Source organism: Thermobia domestica, chromosome 18 (genome assembly GCF_964235325.1).
Source record: "Thermobia domestica chromosome 18, izTheDome1.hap1.1, whole genome shotgun sequence".
In the NCBI taxonomy this organism is placed as follows: domain Eukaryota; kingdom Metazoa; phylum Arthropoda; class Insecta; order Zygentoma; family Lepismatidae; genus Thermobia; species Thermobia domestica.
In genome coordinates, this window is record NC_137471.1 from 127,857,939 (window position 1) to 127,876,372 (window position 18,434).

General features: G+C 37.3%; 1 protein-coding gene across 1 annotated transcript in view; it reads left to right on the plus strand.

Annotated features, from left to right (window-relative positions):
- LOC145675237 (uronyl 2-sulfotransferase homolog pip-like) overlaps window positions 1-18,434 on the plus strand; it is a 100,918-nt gene that overhangs the window by 48,525 nt on the left and 33,959 nt on the right. Inside the window, exons 4-5 of the mRNA XM_081745620.1 lie at window positions 2,582-2,770; window positions 10,339-10,418. Coding sequence (XP_081601746.1) covers window positions 2,582-2,770; window positions 10,339-10,418 — 269 coding nt within the window. The remainder of the gene's footprint in view (window positions 1-2,581; window positions 2,771-10,338; window positions 10,419-18,434) is intronic.

The following is an 18,434-nucleotide window of genomic DNA, read 5'->3' on the forward strand; positions in this document are numbered from 1 at the left end:
GTTTTCGATTATTTTTACATGTCCTTCTTTTCAATTCCTAGGGTGTTAGGGAGTGACCTATCGCGACAATATATCTTTTTCCAGGTTGGTTGATATTGCTTCAGACGTCCATTTGTAATATCAGGTATTCCTTCCTTCTTCCTTTCTTAAAATGGAAATTTTAAAATAGCTGGGACTCGTGTCAGTTTATTTTTAAAGAGATGTTTATATATCAAGTTTCATCTTCCTCAGTTGTATTATTATTGTCTTCCTCAGTTTCATCAGCCAAAACGCTCACATGAAAAGTCACAAAAGGGGAGATGAAATAACTTCGATTTCGGATCAGAAGTCATTAAAAAAAATTACATCCGTAATTCTCAATTAATACCATGAAGTACTTACCTTATAGCTATGATTTCTAAGAATACTGTTCATTTTAGCTTTGGAACTATAATATAACTTAAACAAAAATAAAATCTGACCAAAGCAATACTTTATCATTTGTTACTAATCTGTTTTACGATTTTATTTATTTATTTATTTTTTCGTCAGAGAAGGTAGCTGGTATATACGTATCTGATAACTACTGTGATGCAGAAAATAATATATCTGTGATGTGAGATAAACTGTAATGCAGATTAGTAATAGTAAACGTTTACTTCGATCAGATTTTATACCTATTTACGATGTTTAAAAATGCACAAAAGTTAAAGGTCCAGAAACAAAAAAAAAAAACACCTAAGTTCATTTAACTTTACGCTTCTACAACTAATCTGTCTGCTCTTAAAGCTATATTACCTCCCAAACGGAAGCTGTGAAAGTTAAGGACTTTGAAAGAATGATGGACTAGAATAGTCCACTATTAGCCGACAAGTGTAACAGGCAACAAAGTAAATTAGTAGAGAGTTGTAGGGGAGTGGTCACACTGCACATTTGCCCAATTTGTTATCGCTTGCACTCAATAAAAAAAAAAAAAAGACGAAAGCAAACATATACCAAAATTGATCCAAATGAATAGTGCTTGATTACTGAATCACAAGTTGTTCGCAGAAAAAAAAAAAGTTGCTGAATCGTCATTTGAAAATCAGCAAAAAGGTCTTTCATGGAAAAACGATTTTTGTCGCTTTATCGAAAGAAGAATACCCCTAGATTTAGTGACCTTAATTCTAAATTGGCATCACTGCCGTTTAAAATCTATAACTTTCTTAGCTTCTATGCAACCTTCACTGTAGCAAAGAAATGCTGGTTGCCTATACTAAAAGGATATGTAGCTTTTCTTACCGCAAGTATCTCACAAGGGAACATCTTATGTTGATAGTAGCATTGCCCAATCAAGCAATGAGCAATCGATGGAGGAGTGAAGAAAAATGAGAAATCCAAAGTTTTACGGGCCGACAGCAAAAACACAGGAGATACAGGGGAAAGCAGAATCTAGAATCATGTGAAGATAGCAATACAAACGATACACTGACACAGAAAGAACTTCAAGATGATTAAAGTAATCAAAATGAAATTTACACAACAGTATAGTAGGCAAACATTGTACCCACAGACATGCTCAATAACATCCTATGTAATGCACTGTTGCCAACTGAGCACAAAATAAAGTTTTTTAAATGGGACGGAACACAAATTAAACATGTAGAAAATATAATTCTGAATAGAACCATACCTGTGAAGTCATGATGTACAGTGTTGCCAACGTTTAAAGATAGGCCTATATGAATTCCTATATAAATCTCGGGTAGAAGAGAACATACAGTACACGCTTCAAACTAGTTAAAACCAAAATATGAGACCACAAACAAGAATATAATCACTGAAGTGCAAAAATAAGAGACGAAGCACAGTGTTAAAGCAGGTTTGCCCAAGTGAAAAATCAGAATAGTATCAAACACAACACACAAAACTGAAGTGATGCATGCGCTTGAATTGACAATTGATTAGCAGGCTCACTTTTCTGATGCACATAATATTGTATCACCTCACACATTATTGGTTTTGTTATAATTTGTGTTCCGTGCCATTTAACAAAACTTCATTTTGTGCTCATTTTTCAGCACTGCATTACATATATCTGTAGGTACAATGTTTGCTTACTATACTGTTGTGTAAATGTCATTTTGATTATTTTAATCATTTTAAAGTTCTCTCTGTGTCAGTGTATCTTTTGCATTGCTATCTTCACATGATTCTAGATTCTTCTTTCCTCTGGATCTCCCGTGTTTCTAAGTGTCGGCCCATAAAACTTTGTATTTCTCACTTTTCTTCACTCCACTATCGATTGTGCATTGTTTGATTGGGCAATGCTACTACCAATATAAGATGTTCCCTTCTCATCTGAGGTCGTTAATGATGTCAATCCGTTAACATCTTCATGAGTAACGGTGACTAACGGTGGCTATTCATATCCCAAACATGGATAATGTAAGTTTTGCGTGATCCTCTTTATTGTCTTTCTCAGAGTTTACTGTTACTTGTCTTGCACATACTCCTAATGGTGATTCACGTATTACTTGTAACAATAATATAATAGTTTAAATCCTTCCTTCTTGTAATATATAATCGAGATTTTAATTTCGTTGTTTTATTTTTATTTCAGCTGGATGCGTGGGAGTTGAATAACACAAGGAAAGCAGAAAAGCAAATTGTATTTTTTAATCGTGTTCCGAAAGTTGGAAGCCAAACTTTTATGGAGCTGTTAAGAAAGCTGTCTGTAAGGAATGACTTCGCTTTTCATAGAGATCAGGTTCAAAGAGTGGAGACCATAAGATTAAGTCCAGCAGATGAGGTAAGTGTGAATGCCAATCAATTAAAATCTACAATATGATACACTGATGGAAGCGCATTTAGGAACACCTAATAGAAATTTATAGATTTGACCCAAAGTTTGTAGATAGGAAGGAGGTTGTAGGTGAGTGATCCTGGGATGCCCATCACCCTCAAGGGCTTGGGTGAAACCCCTCTCAAATTTACCCTTCTTTTCTCCAAAATTTCTCTTTCTGCTCTCACACAGTATCATGGCGCAACGTTTGCCGTAAAACTCACCTACGAGCCCTCTAATTACCTTATGTTAAAATGTTAAAATCATACAGTGCCCACGATAACAGCACGTGTATCGAACCCGAAAAGTCACATAAGCAGCTGTCTGGGCAGTAGTTGGTTGTACAGATGCAGAATAGACAGACATACGTGGTGTTGTATCCCGTTTGTTCCGATCACAGTGTAGTTGGGCGATTGACCTGGCTGTCCGATAACATCTCACCATCCCACATGTACAGTCTTGTTCAAAAAATCATAACCATCCAAGTTGCTTTAGAAATACATATTCTGGCAGTCTTATGTAGGAGATGCAGATACTTTGGCTCTAAATAGAAATTTCATATTTGTTTGATGTAATCCCAAATGTAGGTAAGAACACGGGATTTTTCAAAGAGATATGGACTGGCCAGTCTTTTGGAATAAGACCGTATATGATAGGGGATTAGCTTACGAAACCTAACAGCCCATGACAAAAGGCGTATACTGTACCAAATAGAGCACGATGGATTGACTTGGTAGTATGAGGAATGTGTATTATGCTGTTTGAAGATGAGTCTGGCAAAGTGTCCATATAAAGTCAGATTACAGAATTGACAATGTCTTTAGTCATATTTCCCTGAATGAAGATCAGACGTTATTGTACCCTCACCAGAATGCCAGGTGTAGGCCCTGTATAATGAGTGCAAATCTTTTACATCTGCGAACATGCACACGGACGTGTAAAACAGAAACGACGCCTTTTGGTGAGCACCATGTCCTTGATTCCGCTTGCCACTCTACTTGAGAACGTTGGTGGTGATGAACAGATGATATATGTAATCGAGCAAGAGGAACTCGGGAACGCAGACCTGTCCTGCCTCCAACAAGCAACAATCGATTGCTTAGTATTCAGGGAAGGAACACGGTGGCACTCATTGCCCTGGCGATCGGTCTTGTCAGTTGTGGCTCAAACGATCCTTTTGTCTACTAGTTTTCCAACACATCATGGGGACACTGGGAGGGTGTTTCCCCACTGTGGAAACTTCTGGCTTTCACTGTGTACACCACGAATGGACCATTGATATTTCACGATTCACGCAAGCGGAAATTTGATAGAATGCCTACGTGGTCTCTCAAAGTCCTATTGCACGCCAACCCTCGAAATCATTTCGTTGCTCGTACAATAGACGTTCGCTGGCGTTGTCTTCGCATTACAGTCACAAACTGTGATATACATAGAACATTTCTCTGCAGCTTTGCATTATGTGCTGTGAATTTCATTCAATTAGATAATGGATATGTTATCTTATTAAATACATCTCCTGGTTTTGTAGTGCTTATGCAAAGAGATATGTGAATTTTAAAATAGTTTTCCTTCTCTGCAGAAATAATAAAATTAACATTCATTAGTTCGATATGGCGATTAGCATTGCACTATGAACATTCTACTAGTGAAAAGTTGCCCATTTCCGTTCGGGAAGTACGGTAGGTCACTGGTAGAGGGGTTACGTGTGGTGCGTGCAGTCCCTGGTTCGATCCCCGTCGAAGTAAGTTTGTGGTGGACAACATACAACATCGTGTCCGTGAGTTTTCTCGGGGTTCTCCCGTTGTCTTCCATATTCTCATTTCATCAATTCTCCCATCATCATTCAGTTGCCTTATTCATTCCTCTCCCTTAGCCTAAAGACAATAATCGCAGGACGTTAAATTGAAAAATTTCATTTTTCTACGGTATACTTCGTTATGCTCTTCTAAATTTTTCTTATATGTTGGAGGAAACGGAAGAATTTCTAGAAGACTCATGCAGTATTCTCTATCACATGACCTGGGAAAGTCCGGGACCATCATGGAATCAAGATCTGCGTCCCGACGTCCCGAACGTATTTCTCGGGACACTTAAATGTCCCGGATTTCAGCGAAGAAGAAAGGAAGGGAATATTACAGTTTGCTTTTTTTTTTTTTTTTTTTTTTTTTACAGGATTATGTATATAATAATTCTCTTCAACTTCTGAGTATGGCAATTCAAAAGTTAACATGGATTTAATTAAGTTCACGATTTAACTACTTTGACGTTGAACGAAGCATTCGTTTCATTGCGCCACAAACAAAAGTGCTCAATCTTATTCTTATTTTTTTAGTACCCTGTTCCAATCTGCATCTTGTTTCTGAAATATTTAAAATCAATAATCCCTGACCGATATTTTTGGTAATTTTCTGCTGACCATTCAACAAGAAAAATAGCTATATTGTTTTAATTAATAAAGTTGAACAGACAAGAATGGGAAAATATTGGAGATTTTTTTTTAATAGAAGCTTATGAGGTGGGGAAACATATTGCCAAATTAACTGCTCTGAAAAAGATAAAGAAACAACACGAACAGACAAAACGTGTGAAAGGAAATATCATACCTTGAATGAGCTACAACAGACTCTGAAAGCTACGAAGCATAACAGATCCTGAGAATTAAAAAAAAAAAAAAAAAAAAAAAGCATACCAGAGGGAGGGGGTAAATCATCTGCTTACGTGTGTTCAATTAGGGAGGAGAAGATCTACTAAAATCACTAAAATGTGATACTTGAACAGCTCTATTTAATGGAAGAAAATTAATATATAACACTTATTTTTATTGTAAGTATTTCAAAGATTCTCGTAATTGAAAGATTTAGTAGCGTTCCGGATTTTCATTTTTGAAATATGGCAACCCTACCTGAGATAGACTCAGGAACCCATCGCTCCAGTCCAGAGTTGCATATTCTGCCACTGAGCCACGGTTCTTCCAAGTTCTTTTGACATTTTACGCTCTACGAAAAGGCAATCACGCTTCAATCTAGGCCAATAGGCTTGAAGTTTACTTCTAAGTTTAAAGAGACAAAAGGCTGAAATAAGAAATGAACTCAGGTGACGCAGTTACCATGAAATGAACCAAATGCATTATTCTTCCGTTGGAGGGGAAACTGGGCAACTGATAATGTAACTGCAACTGCCAATCAAAGACTGAAGGTCATCAAGATGTGCATAAAACCATAGCTAATTAAAACATTCTAATTCTAATCCAATATTAAAATCTACAGCCTGGCCAATGGTTAATTGTTAAAAAAAAAAGGTTTCCTTTCGTTTGTTTGTAGAACTAATGCAATCCAATTAATTGTCGCCATGTGATGTAATTGTCGCCTATGAACTTCAAGGGAAAAGTACGTATATATCCTTCCTTTCCTTCTTTCGAGGAAGAACGGTCCACAAAAACCGTTAGCACTCATATTATCTTACAACAATATTTTTTTTAAAAAATCTTCCGGTCATTCGCATTATATTTTAATCAATCTATCTTTGTGTTGTAAGTGCTTAAAGTATACATGAGCAAGAGTTCCAACAGTTGGATACAATTAACTCGTACGCGAAGGCTTTAATTAAAATGTTTGTCTCCGCCTCATTCAGACATGGAATCCACCCAAGCCGAAGGAGAAAGAAATAAAAAGTACTTTCTATTTCATCTTGGTCATTTTCTCGCCAATTCCTTCCCGTTATTTCACTTCGTCCAGTCAGTCAGTTATTAAATCCGTCTGAATGAATGTGAATTTTAGGCTTGGGCTGGGTCATTTAGGACAGCGGTGGACGAACGTTTGCAAAAGAGGCGATTCTATTAAGCTACTTAAGTATGATCAGTTGTTTTACAAGTCAGTGGTCGTCACCAAATTTTGTTCTTATTTTAATAGCAAACTAGCAGAATACCCGTTCTTTGCACGGGGATAATACGTTTCATTTTGAATACGAACGAGTGAATTTGATTTAAACGGCATTGGAAGTGTCACTGTTTGTCTCAGCGACCCCGAAAACAATGGATTCGACACTAATATCGGTCATTTTCGATCATTGTTATACATCTCCTCCCTCCCCCAAGATACGGGGCTGAATTTGGGTTTAAATGTCATCGGAAGTCACTGTTCATCGCAGCAATCTCGAAAAGTATGAGGGGGGCGCGGTGGCTCAGTGGTAGAGCGTTCACCTCTTGTGTTTGGGGTCCCGGGTTCGATCCCAGCCTCCGCCAAGTGAACTTTGTGGTGGACAAACACCGTGCTCGTGGGTTTTCTCGGGGTTCTCCCGTTTCCTCCCAGTTTCTTCATTCCACCATTTCACTCATCTCTCATCATCACCGTCTCCTTTAGCCTAACCGGCATAACCGTGGGACGTAAAACTTAAGATTTCATTTCATTTCGAAAAGTATGAGTTGAGTTGATTTTGAGTTTAGCAGCGAGGCTATATGAGACGTGGACCTACTGATTAACGTGGAATCCGAACCACATGAGCTCCCGCCGGGAATCGAACCCGGGACACCCACGCCAAAGGCGCGTACGCTAACCGCTTAGCCACGGAGGAGCTCTCGAAAAGTATGAATTCAGCACTAATATCGCCGCTCATTTTCGACCACTTTAAAATATCTTCCCCTTCCCAGTTCCCTAAGTTGCACCGTCAAAATGAAATGATAAAAAAACAACTCAGGCTCGAACCTCATCTATGTTCAAAATTTCATCAAGATCGGTTGGGTGGTTCAAGAGGTATGACGTCACAAGCATAGTAACTTTCATTTTTATATACCTAGATAGCGTAAAATATATTTAATGTTTACTGGAAGAGCAAGAACTTAGGTGGTACTAGGATTTGCCAACTCTGTAAAATAAAATTATCGGCACCCACTCATAATTCTCAAAAGTAAATGAAGGTTAATTGTATTTTAAATCTTGAAATATATAGTTGAACCTTCAGTTGGCAATCTTAGGTGTACCTCCTCCAAATCTAACATTTTTACGTCCATATTTACTATTCTCCCGTTTGATTTTATCATGTTCAATGAAAAATGTTCTCCAAAATGATCTCAGGGTGCAACTTGTACCGTGAAATCCGCCTATGAGCACCCCGTGTAAAGGCTCTCACATTACTTCAGAATGAAAATGAGTGTAAAGGTTCGATTAACACCGATAGATGGCAGCACATTTTTCATATGACAGCTAGGCTATGTGAGACAAGGATCTACAGCTTAACGTGAAAATCGAACCATGAGAGTTGGGAATTAAACCTGGGTTTCCCATGCCAAAATCTTAAGGTATCAGAAATACCTACAACTGACAGGATTTTTTTTTTTTTTTTTTTTTTTTTTTGCTATGAGCGAAGTCTTAAGTGGTATATCTGACACTTTCACGAAAGTGGTATATCACGAAGTAACGGACAACGTATGATAAATATTTCCTATAATCCTTCACGAAAATAGTGTTGTGAGTATGAATTTTCTGATATTTACAAGAGTGGGAGTTCTTCCATCCATTGTTCTTATGTGCATTATGTTCCCAGTGCACATAGGAAGAACTGATGGCAGAACTTCTACTTATAAAAGGACGCTCACAAAACTATTTTCTTGAATGATTACAAGGAAACATAATTTGTTGTTCGTTACTTGGTGCACATGTCAAATATATCGCGTAAAGCTTTGCCTTTAGCAAGAAAATACTAATAACAGAGTTGCTAACATCACAGAACAATATTGTCGATTTTCGTCTTTAAAATTATCGCATATTTACCTATTATCGCAAGAGCATTATCGTGTATAACATTAAGGTTTAAATTATCGTATATCACGATAAATTGTCATGTGGTTTGCAAGCCTGATTAATACACATTCTCACTGTGAGTTATTAATAGAGTTGCCCATTGACTATTATCTATTATATAAAAGAGAACGCACAAATCCTTTGTTAGCTCATCACGCTAATACGGCTGAACCAATTTCTTTTATTTTTGGGGGGTTATTAGGATTTGGACCCTAGATGGTTTTTATCATATCACTTTAATTTTTAATTACCAGTGTCTTGAGATAATTGACCATTCAAGTGTCCATACGTACAAATCCTTTGTTATTAGTTCATCATAGGTAAAAATAAACGTATTTATATGCAACCCGCATGACCGTGTCACTCGGCGGGTTAACATAAATGACAGGCGCTATAATGTTAACATTTACTGCAATTTGAAAGCGAAAAAGTGAAAATTATCTAAGTAACAAAGTTTATTGCGTTCCGGGGTGACCGCAGCGAAGCGGGTCACTCGGCGGGTTAACATAAATGACAGGCGCTATAATGTTAACATTTACTGCAATTTGAAAGCGAAAAAGTAAAAATTATCTAAGTAACAAAGTTTATTGCGTTCCGGGGTGACCGCAGCGAAGCGGGGTGAACGCTGCTAGTTATTATTATTATTATTATTATTATTATTATTATTATTATTATTATTATTATTATTATTATTATTATTATTATTATTATTATTATTTTACCAAACTTAACTATATATTTCAAAGTTTAAAACCGAGTTCATCTGTTTTGAAGGTTATAAGCGGATGCCGGTATTTTTATTTTTCTCAGTTGGCAACTCTAGTTACTAGATATTTCTGATTTCCTCCGGTGATGGTCTTCTTATTGAGATAAGACGCTAACAGTGGTAGACAAATTATGTTGTTTTATCACTTTATTTTTTACTGTGTACATTCATGTCCAAAAGTATTTTCACATATCTATAACTGTCTTCTTATAAGAATATAATTTGATAATGATTTTGCAGGGTACTTTTAATAGTGTTATGTGTATAATCAGGAAATAGCCTATATATTTGTGGTAAATTTCAAAGTAAAAGAATTATAAATACGAAAATTAGAATGAGTAAAATAAAATGTTGCTAAATGGACAAGAAAGATTTATTTTCGTTTTATTGTTCTTATTTACTGCTCTTTTGACATGAAATTTGCTACATACATGTCTTTGACAATTATACACATACTAACATTATAAGAAATACCGGGCGAATTCGTTATCAAATTATATTTCTACAACAACATTTTCATAGACATGCGACAATAATTTTGGACATGAGTGTACCTATCGACAGACTGACAGGAGTTCTATAAGACGTCTGATACTTATGCGTAACATAGTTTGGAAGTCTAAAAGGATTAAGCAAAATCATTCCATTGTCACTGACTGATTTAAACCGCAAGCAATAGCGGTAATTCTTGGGTTTAGGTAAAAAAGAAAAATAAAATAAAATAAAATAAAATAAAATAAATACACGCTATGTTGCATGAAAAACAGAGTTTTTACAAAACTTTCTCATTGAGCATATATATTATTCCATGACTAATAATCATGATTTGTTTCAGTTATATTCTATTAGTAAATACTTTCATACACACAATAAAGAAATGGAAATCATTTGCAAAAAGAATGATATCTTTGTTACTGTTATGTATTTAGCATACGAATTCCAAATGTAGTGATTATGTGTTTTATTTTCAGCTTCGTCTTGCAACAATGATCGACAGTTACTCACCTCCAGCTGTGTACATCAAACACGTTTGTTTTACCAATTTCACAAAGTAAGTTTGTTTACATATTTGTTAAGTTTTTCATATTTATTTATTTATTTTAAGAAATTTACATTTCCCCCATATTTTCAAGTATTACCTAAATTGCTGCGTGGAAATACACTAGAATGAACGATATTTAAACTAGGGATGGCCACAAAGTTCCGGTTCCGGCGGAACCGGTTTCGCGAGAAACCAGTTTTCGGAGATCCGGTTATCAGATCCAGAACCAAATCTTAAGAACCGGTTCCAGACCTGGATCCGAAAACCCGGTTCCAGAGCCGGATCTTAAGAACCGGTTCCAGACCTGGATCCGAAAACCCGGTTCCAGAACCGAATCTTAGGAACCGGTTCCAGGACCTGGATCCGAAAACCCCCAAAGACCCGTAAAGGAGGCACAAAGTTCACCTTCAAAAAAATGCAAAGAGGACCATGCGCTTGTGCCTTCCCCGCCCAGACCCGCTTGTGCCCCCAGAAAAAAATGTTGGTAAAGCAGCGAGTGTTTAGCCAAATGAGTTGGCCAGTTTGCCTGTTTAGCCAATGAGTTTGCCAGTTACCCAGTTTATTTAGCCAAATGAGACAAGCTGCCGTCACCTGGGCCCTGCCTGTCGCTTCCACCATTTCATCTAGCACACTGTTCACAGCCTGCCAGCAGCTCGGGTTTAGCGTAGGGATGTCACAAAGTTTCGGTTCCACTTGGAGATCCTGTTTTCAGAACCGGTTCCGGAACCGGTTTCAAACCTGGATCCGAAGAACCGGTTCCAGACCTGGATCAGAAAAACCGGTTCCGGAACCGGATCTTCTAGAACCGAATTCGTTCAGACCCGAAAACCGGTTCCACCGGGAACCGGTTCTGGTCATCCCTAATTTAAACAGTAATAACAGTTACCGTATACTGTAAAAGAAGTGTAGTATTTTTGAGTAGATATATGATTCTGAAAGATTGCTCAAAGATGAGAGATACACCAATCGGTAGATCTTGTCGAACTGAACAAAATTACTGCATGAATGTAAATCCTTATGTGTAGTTTTCGAGAAAAAATGATTAATTCTTAAACCTAAGAATTTGATACTATATACTGGAAATGAGGCTACGAGACTATAAACACAGAATGTTACGGAATAATGGCATATGCATTTAAGTTAAAGTTCGTTGCTAGGATAGATTCTGTGCAAACAAATCACGTCGGATTGCAATCAGATCAAGATGGATAGGTAATTTAGGAATCTCTCACGTTCTTTCATGAATTGTAATGTCTACCTGCTAAGGATGCGCACGAGACAAGATTTGAGGGTGTCTCGTCTCGAAAATGTGCTATAAAAGTGTTGTCTCGAGTCGGAAAATGTAAATTTTTCTATTGAAATAGCTGTATTTATTTTATTTAACAATCACCAGATACAGCTCAACGGCCATTTTATACTGGATATCTAACAACAACAATAACAATGGAAAGGATTTGATAAGGTATCGGCCAGGGCTTGTTTAATAGGTACCATCCCACCATTTTTCTGGTAGGACTGAAAAAAAAACTGGAAAACCCCAGTCAAGATGGTCGGCACCGGGAATCGAACCCACGACTTCCCGAATACAAAGTCAACGCTCTACCACTTGAGCTTGGTAAGGGGTAGAGCGTTGAGACGAGGCACGCTGTGTCTCGAATCGATTTTTGTCAGGAAAGTTCTGTTACGTCCCGTGTTCTCTTGTGCGCTTTCCCAATCTACCTCAAATAAGGTTAATATGTTATGCGAGGATTTGTTTCGAACACTATTGGTAACGAAAAATCTGATATGGAAATATGGAAGTATAGTGCAATACATATCTCATGAGTAAATAGTGTGTTTATGTTTGGTCTTGTATAGACGTAAGACGTACTGTATAACTCAAATATATGGAATGTACTCTCATGAAGGAGGAACTTATTAGTTATGTATGTGTAGGATAATAATAACACCACCACACACACAATAAAAGGTCTGTGCACCTCCCTCTCCCCAGGATACAATTCTACCACTTACAATTGCAATAGATAGATGCGGGTAAACATGGTCCGCCTTATGCAGAGTCGTTTTGAAGTATGTTTAGTGTCATACTAAAGGTCTGACTACTGCAGGAAACATATGTTAGTCGAACTCTTTAGTATGATACTAATCACTCATCAGAACGACTCTGCATAAGGCCCGGTATCTTTTCTTCAAACACTGAATCGACTTCAAAAAAGTGCTTGTCGCCACTTTTGCTCTATGGTGGTCAGCGTTAAAACCGAAACTGATGGAACATATTCCCGATCCTGAATTGATTCAAAACAAACGCATGTCGGTATCTCTGACCGTTTTGCTCTATAGAGGTCAATATTGAAACCGGAAGTTGTTGTAAATTTCTAACACTTCCGGTTTTAATAGAGAGATGTGGTTGAATATATCTTGTTGAGAAGCTGAATGATTCCAAGAAACTGTTTGATGCTATCTGTTACCGTTCTTGTTCCATGGCGATCAACATTGAAACCGGAAATTCATAATTTTTACTACTTCCTGTTTGAATAGAGGGCTCTCGGATGAGATAGAACCTATTCTTGAGATGCTGAATCGATTCCAAAAAACGGCTTCTCGATATTTCTGACCGTTTTTGCTCTGATCTTCTTGACAAACAGATGGACAGACTTACCCTTTCTAAAAGCAGGCCTGTATCCACGGGGGGTCTATGGGACCGGCCCCTCCAAACTTTTACTGGTCCCCCTAAACTTTTCACGGTATGCTTGCAAATGAATTATAATATGGTTAGATCGGCCCCCTTAACTTTTACCGCCCCCACTCCTACATTTTTGGGCTGGCTACAGGCCTGTCTATAAGACTCCGGTTATTATGCATAGCTCAGTGTGGATGTCTAAAAATCAAATGAAATTATTTTGCCAATATTATAGTTCTTTAAGGTTTTGTGTTGGAAATTTCGTTTCATGAAGTTCAGGGCTGAATATTGTGCATGATTGCAGCTAACTTTGACAACTTCTCAACACGCCATTAATCACTCGCTTCACATCCTCTTCTCACCGTAGAAGAGAGAGAGTAATGTAACGTTTGGTGTGAGGTCACAAAGGCAATGCGCGAGTACAAACAATGGAATGAAGCAATTACGTTTGATTTGCTTCCATTACGGTTTAAATAATCTTCGGGAGAAGGTATTCATCTTATTTAACCTTAATGTAGTAATGACCTAAGAATCTTAATACATTTTCACAGAATACAAAAGGTTACAATTACAAACGGTTTTAACACGAGAAATCTTTTAAGTGCCAACTGTTACGGGCACCACACCGACAAAGTTCAACAAATATACAACTGAAAACCCGTTGTTCCAAATGTCTTAGAAGTTGAGACACTAGCGCAGGGATGCAAACAAGCAACAAAATTTTACTCGCCCAAGAAAAAGGCTACTAGCTCACATCCCACAATAGAAGTCGTTTACTTACTTTCGGTATGATATTAAATACTCGCCCGCACCGATAAACCACTCGCCCCAGGCGAGTGGACGAGTGGTTATTTGCATCCCTGCAGTAGCGTTTTAAGTTCTTTCATCTAATAATGCTTGTAGCTTTGGTATTTAGTTTCAGATTCTAAACTTCGGAGATAAATGTTTCGCTCTGCCGGTTGTAATAAAGTTATCACAAACAGCATTAAAATTTATGTACATACATTCGTAGCACTAGATGATTTATCTCTATAAGAAACATCATCATCGTTGCTGCACCATCTTCGTATCTTGATATTGCTAAAGCTTTACCGCACTTCACTATTCAAGTATCTTCATTATTATCGTGGGTATCTAGTAATGTTGAAAATTTAATGCACTTCAGTCCTTAGTAAACTTCATTAGAATCGTAGGTATCTTTGCTATCGCAGGAATATTTATATATTTGAATCCTCAAGCAATTTCATCATCATTATAAGCATCTTGATATCGCTAAAACTTTAATGCACCTCATTCCTTCAAGAAACTTTATCATTATCGTTGAAGCTTTCATGCAGCTTGCTCCTCAAGAAACTTGTGTCTTGGGCTAATCCATATGAAGTGGTCCAAAAATGGTGAAAGTGGTTGCTCGACCATCTCCGAAAATTATAAAAAGTGGAGTGTGATGAACCTTGTGTTTGAGAAGGTCAATAATATGAGGCACGTTTTCGGAGGTACAATTGTTCCTGAATGGCGGCCATCTTTGTTGTTGGCGGAGTGCCATTTTCTGCAGTTGCAAGCGTTTACGAAAACCACATTTTCTCAGGACTTACTAATCAGAGGAACATGAAACAAAAACGAATGTGTATAGGAGAGACTAAGCTATACGGAGAATATATAGTCGTGCGCCCAAATGGAGATTCAGAGTTGCAAACTAATACATGAAATCATCAGAAAAAGTACAGAAAAGTGCACGTTTCAAGGGGCTGTATTTTGGAATGGCCTAAAGGTAGTGGTTCAGAACTTATGGTGTGAATACTGGGGCATGTACAAATTCTTTAGAAACATTCACAGTTATGATACGACTGTTGCCACAGAGTTATGGGGGTTCGAAAGTTGAAGTTTGTCAATTTTATGGCATTTTTAGGGCTTAATATCTCAGGATGACAAACTGCTAAAAATTGCTGTTGCAGCCACAAATCAGTTCTGTATGTTAATAAACTATTACCAAAAAAATCATGACTGATATTACATGGAGAACAAAGTTAGGACAATGTTAAGAAAGCACGTGCGTGACGATGCCAAGTCGGTGCATGAATCACTTTTTACGTTATGATCGGATGGATATTTATTCTACTTTATCAGTTTGAGGAAACAGGCAGCAGGTGGCAGTGAAATCGCGGCCTAAATCGTTCACATTGAAGTTACCCATCTGTATTGTTTTTTTATTATGCCATCATTGGACTTTTGTGCGCTTCGCTCTTTTAAGAAACTTAATCATCACTTCAACTTCACACAACTTGATCAGTATCTTCTCATTCTTGGAGCTTTCATGCACTTCGATCTTCAAAGAGATTTGTTACGGCACTACTGGTTTGAATTTGAAGGTTACTTATCATTTCAGAAATCACTGGCGGTCTACTTATCCATTCACTAGCCTGCTACAGGAAATCATTAAAGAATAAGAATGAAGATCATAATGCTATTTACAACAATTTGATTTCTCAAACTATTTGGGAGATGTGAACAAATGGTAGAATTGGATATAGTGCTTAAAATAGCGTATTTGTGGGAATTTCTTAAAACAATTTTTAATTTACTTTGCTTCTATAACATTACAGCAAATGTTTTTGGTAGGTGTAATTAGCATGTTCTCGGAATTACATAATTTTAAGCAATGTTGGAAATTTTAACATTTTTACCGTATCTCCAGAACGGTTTAAGGTATCAAATTGCTGTAGACAGTATTTTAATGTTCACATCTGCAATTGGATTAGATACTTATCTAAGAAATTTATGCAAATTAACGCTTTTGAAAAAAAAAAAAAAAAAAGATTTTCAATCCTTTGTAACTTTGTTCGTATTCATTTGAAATCTATTATATTATGACTATAGTTGTAGACACTCAAGTACTTTGGATGTGCATTATCCCGTCAAGCGTGATACTGTATGACATGCGTGATATGTATGTTTTCGGCATGGAATGCAATTTGAGCGTCTTTTGTCCATTAGTTTAAAGGTTACAAGGGCGTATAAAGATAAATGGTCACTCTATAATCGTTTGTCCCTTGTACTTTTCTTCAGTACTCTTTTTTTTTTTTTTTCGGAATATCATTAGAATAAATTTGAAGTTCTTCTAACCATGCCTGGAATTGATATCAAAACTGTTATATTTCCACCAACTTTGATACCGTACGGACTGCTGCCTTTCCCCAGAACATGCTTTGCCTCTCTACTCTATATAGCTAATTCCTTTAGGCGCGGTGGGCGCGGTGGCTCAGTGGTAGAGCGTTCACCTCTGGTGCTTGGGGTCCCGGGTTCGATCCCAGCCCCCGCCAAGTGAACTTTGTGGTGGACAAACACCGTGCTCGTGGGTTTTCTCCGTTTCCTCCCACTTTCTTCATTCCACCATATCTCTCATCATCACCGTCTCCTTTAGCCTAACCGGCATAACCGTGGGACGTAAAACTCAAAGATTTCATTTCATTTTCCTTTAGGCGCGAGCAACACTATTGGTATAAAATGTGTATACCCGACATAGCTTTAAACATTCTAAGCACACAATGTTGTGTATCAAGAGGCTTGGTAACAGTAACATAACATACTGACATCTTGAATTAATTTTCTTAATACAATAACAGATTCGTCCACATTTACCTTGTGAGTAGCCTCTGGTCATTTTTTATATCTAATTCGGGGTACAGTAAAAGAAAAGAACGTATATGGCGTGCGTAAAAACGTAGGTTACATTGTAAATCCTGTATTTTTTGGACTTAACGTACAACAAACGTATAACTAAAAATGTATGTTTCATACTACTTTCTGTATAAGTGTTCCGAATAAACGTACTTTCCGTACGAACGAAAGAACTGCATATAGGCAGTCAAGATCTCACATACAGATGGACGTATATAACATACATATATGTATGTAACATACGGAAGACTGTTTGATGTCATACATCCCGCAACGACATGTTGTAACATCTAAGCGGGAAAAATATGTAGCATATGGATAACGTATGCTCATTACACTGGCGGATCCACGGGGAGGGCGGAGGGGGCGCGCCCCCTCCAAAGGGTTTTTTGAACTTTCAGCATTTATCATTGGGAAATACTAATACGGTCTTTTTCCCGACAGATACAATGTGTGTGACAAGCATAGCAGAATCTAATCAAAATGTGTGGCACTTAATAGTTTTAATATAGACATATTTGAATTGCGAATACTTCTCTCGCTAGTTCCTTGGGGCGGTCACCATAAGCCCCAAAGTAGCGAGAATATGATTCATTCGTTGGACGAACAGCTGTAGGAAGGAGGGTAAGATGGCTTACTCTGTACTAAAAATGTGTTAGTGTCTTAGAAAAAGGATATGAAATGGATTTCGGAAATCCGGATTATAACCTTAATTATCCTTACCTTTAATAAAGAGAAATATAGAAAAGGTCTCTGAATCTAAGAGGAGACTTTTCGGTTGGTTGATTTATTAATATGTATTTAGGTCGTTTGTCAAAAGCGATGCTTTACAGAACGAGAATTAGAGTTTAAAGTTGGATCTGAGCCACTGTAGTGCGTTCAATGCTCACTCACCGGGAATTAAACCACAGAACCTCATGCATCAAAGATAATAGGTACGTTCGCTAGCTACTAGATCAACAAAGAGAGCCGTGACTTTTGGGATTCAACACGGAAACATTAGGAAGGGACCAGGGATTTATTGTGACTTCAAATGGCATTTCATCTTTTCTTGAGAAATAAGAAAAGCTACAAGCTGTTATTGAATTCATAAAAGACGATATCCTGAGTGAGTAACTTCGCACAGGCCAAACCACTTAAGTCTGAAACTCGAAATTAGGACAGTAGATAAGATTTGTTACGTAGAGTATCACTAAGGAAGGATTTTTTTGGGAGGGGGGAATTCGAAGAAAGGAAGGGAGAATGGGCTGGAAATTATTTTAATAAGATGGTCATCTCTTCGAATCCGTTAAGACTAGAGACTTGAAATTTGGCATTTGGATTCCTCATTTAAAATAATTTGACATGCGTTTCAACGTTTTTTATATTATAGTAAAACTGAGAAAAAGGAGATGGAAAGAAAAAGTGGCGGCGATTGCAAATATTATAATAAGATATCAATATCTAAGAATCTTTGAACGTTAGAAAAATGAAATTTCGTATATAGTCCTTCGACTTAAAATAATTCAATACGTATCCCAGCGTTTTTGGTATTTTACTTAGAAGGGAAGAAAAGGGGTATTATTATTATTATTATTATTACTATTATTATTATTATTATTATAAGATGCCCATATCTCGGGATCTCTTGCGGTTAGAAACATGAAAGTTGGTAGTTTGATTTTTCATTT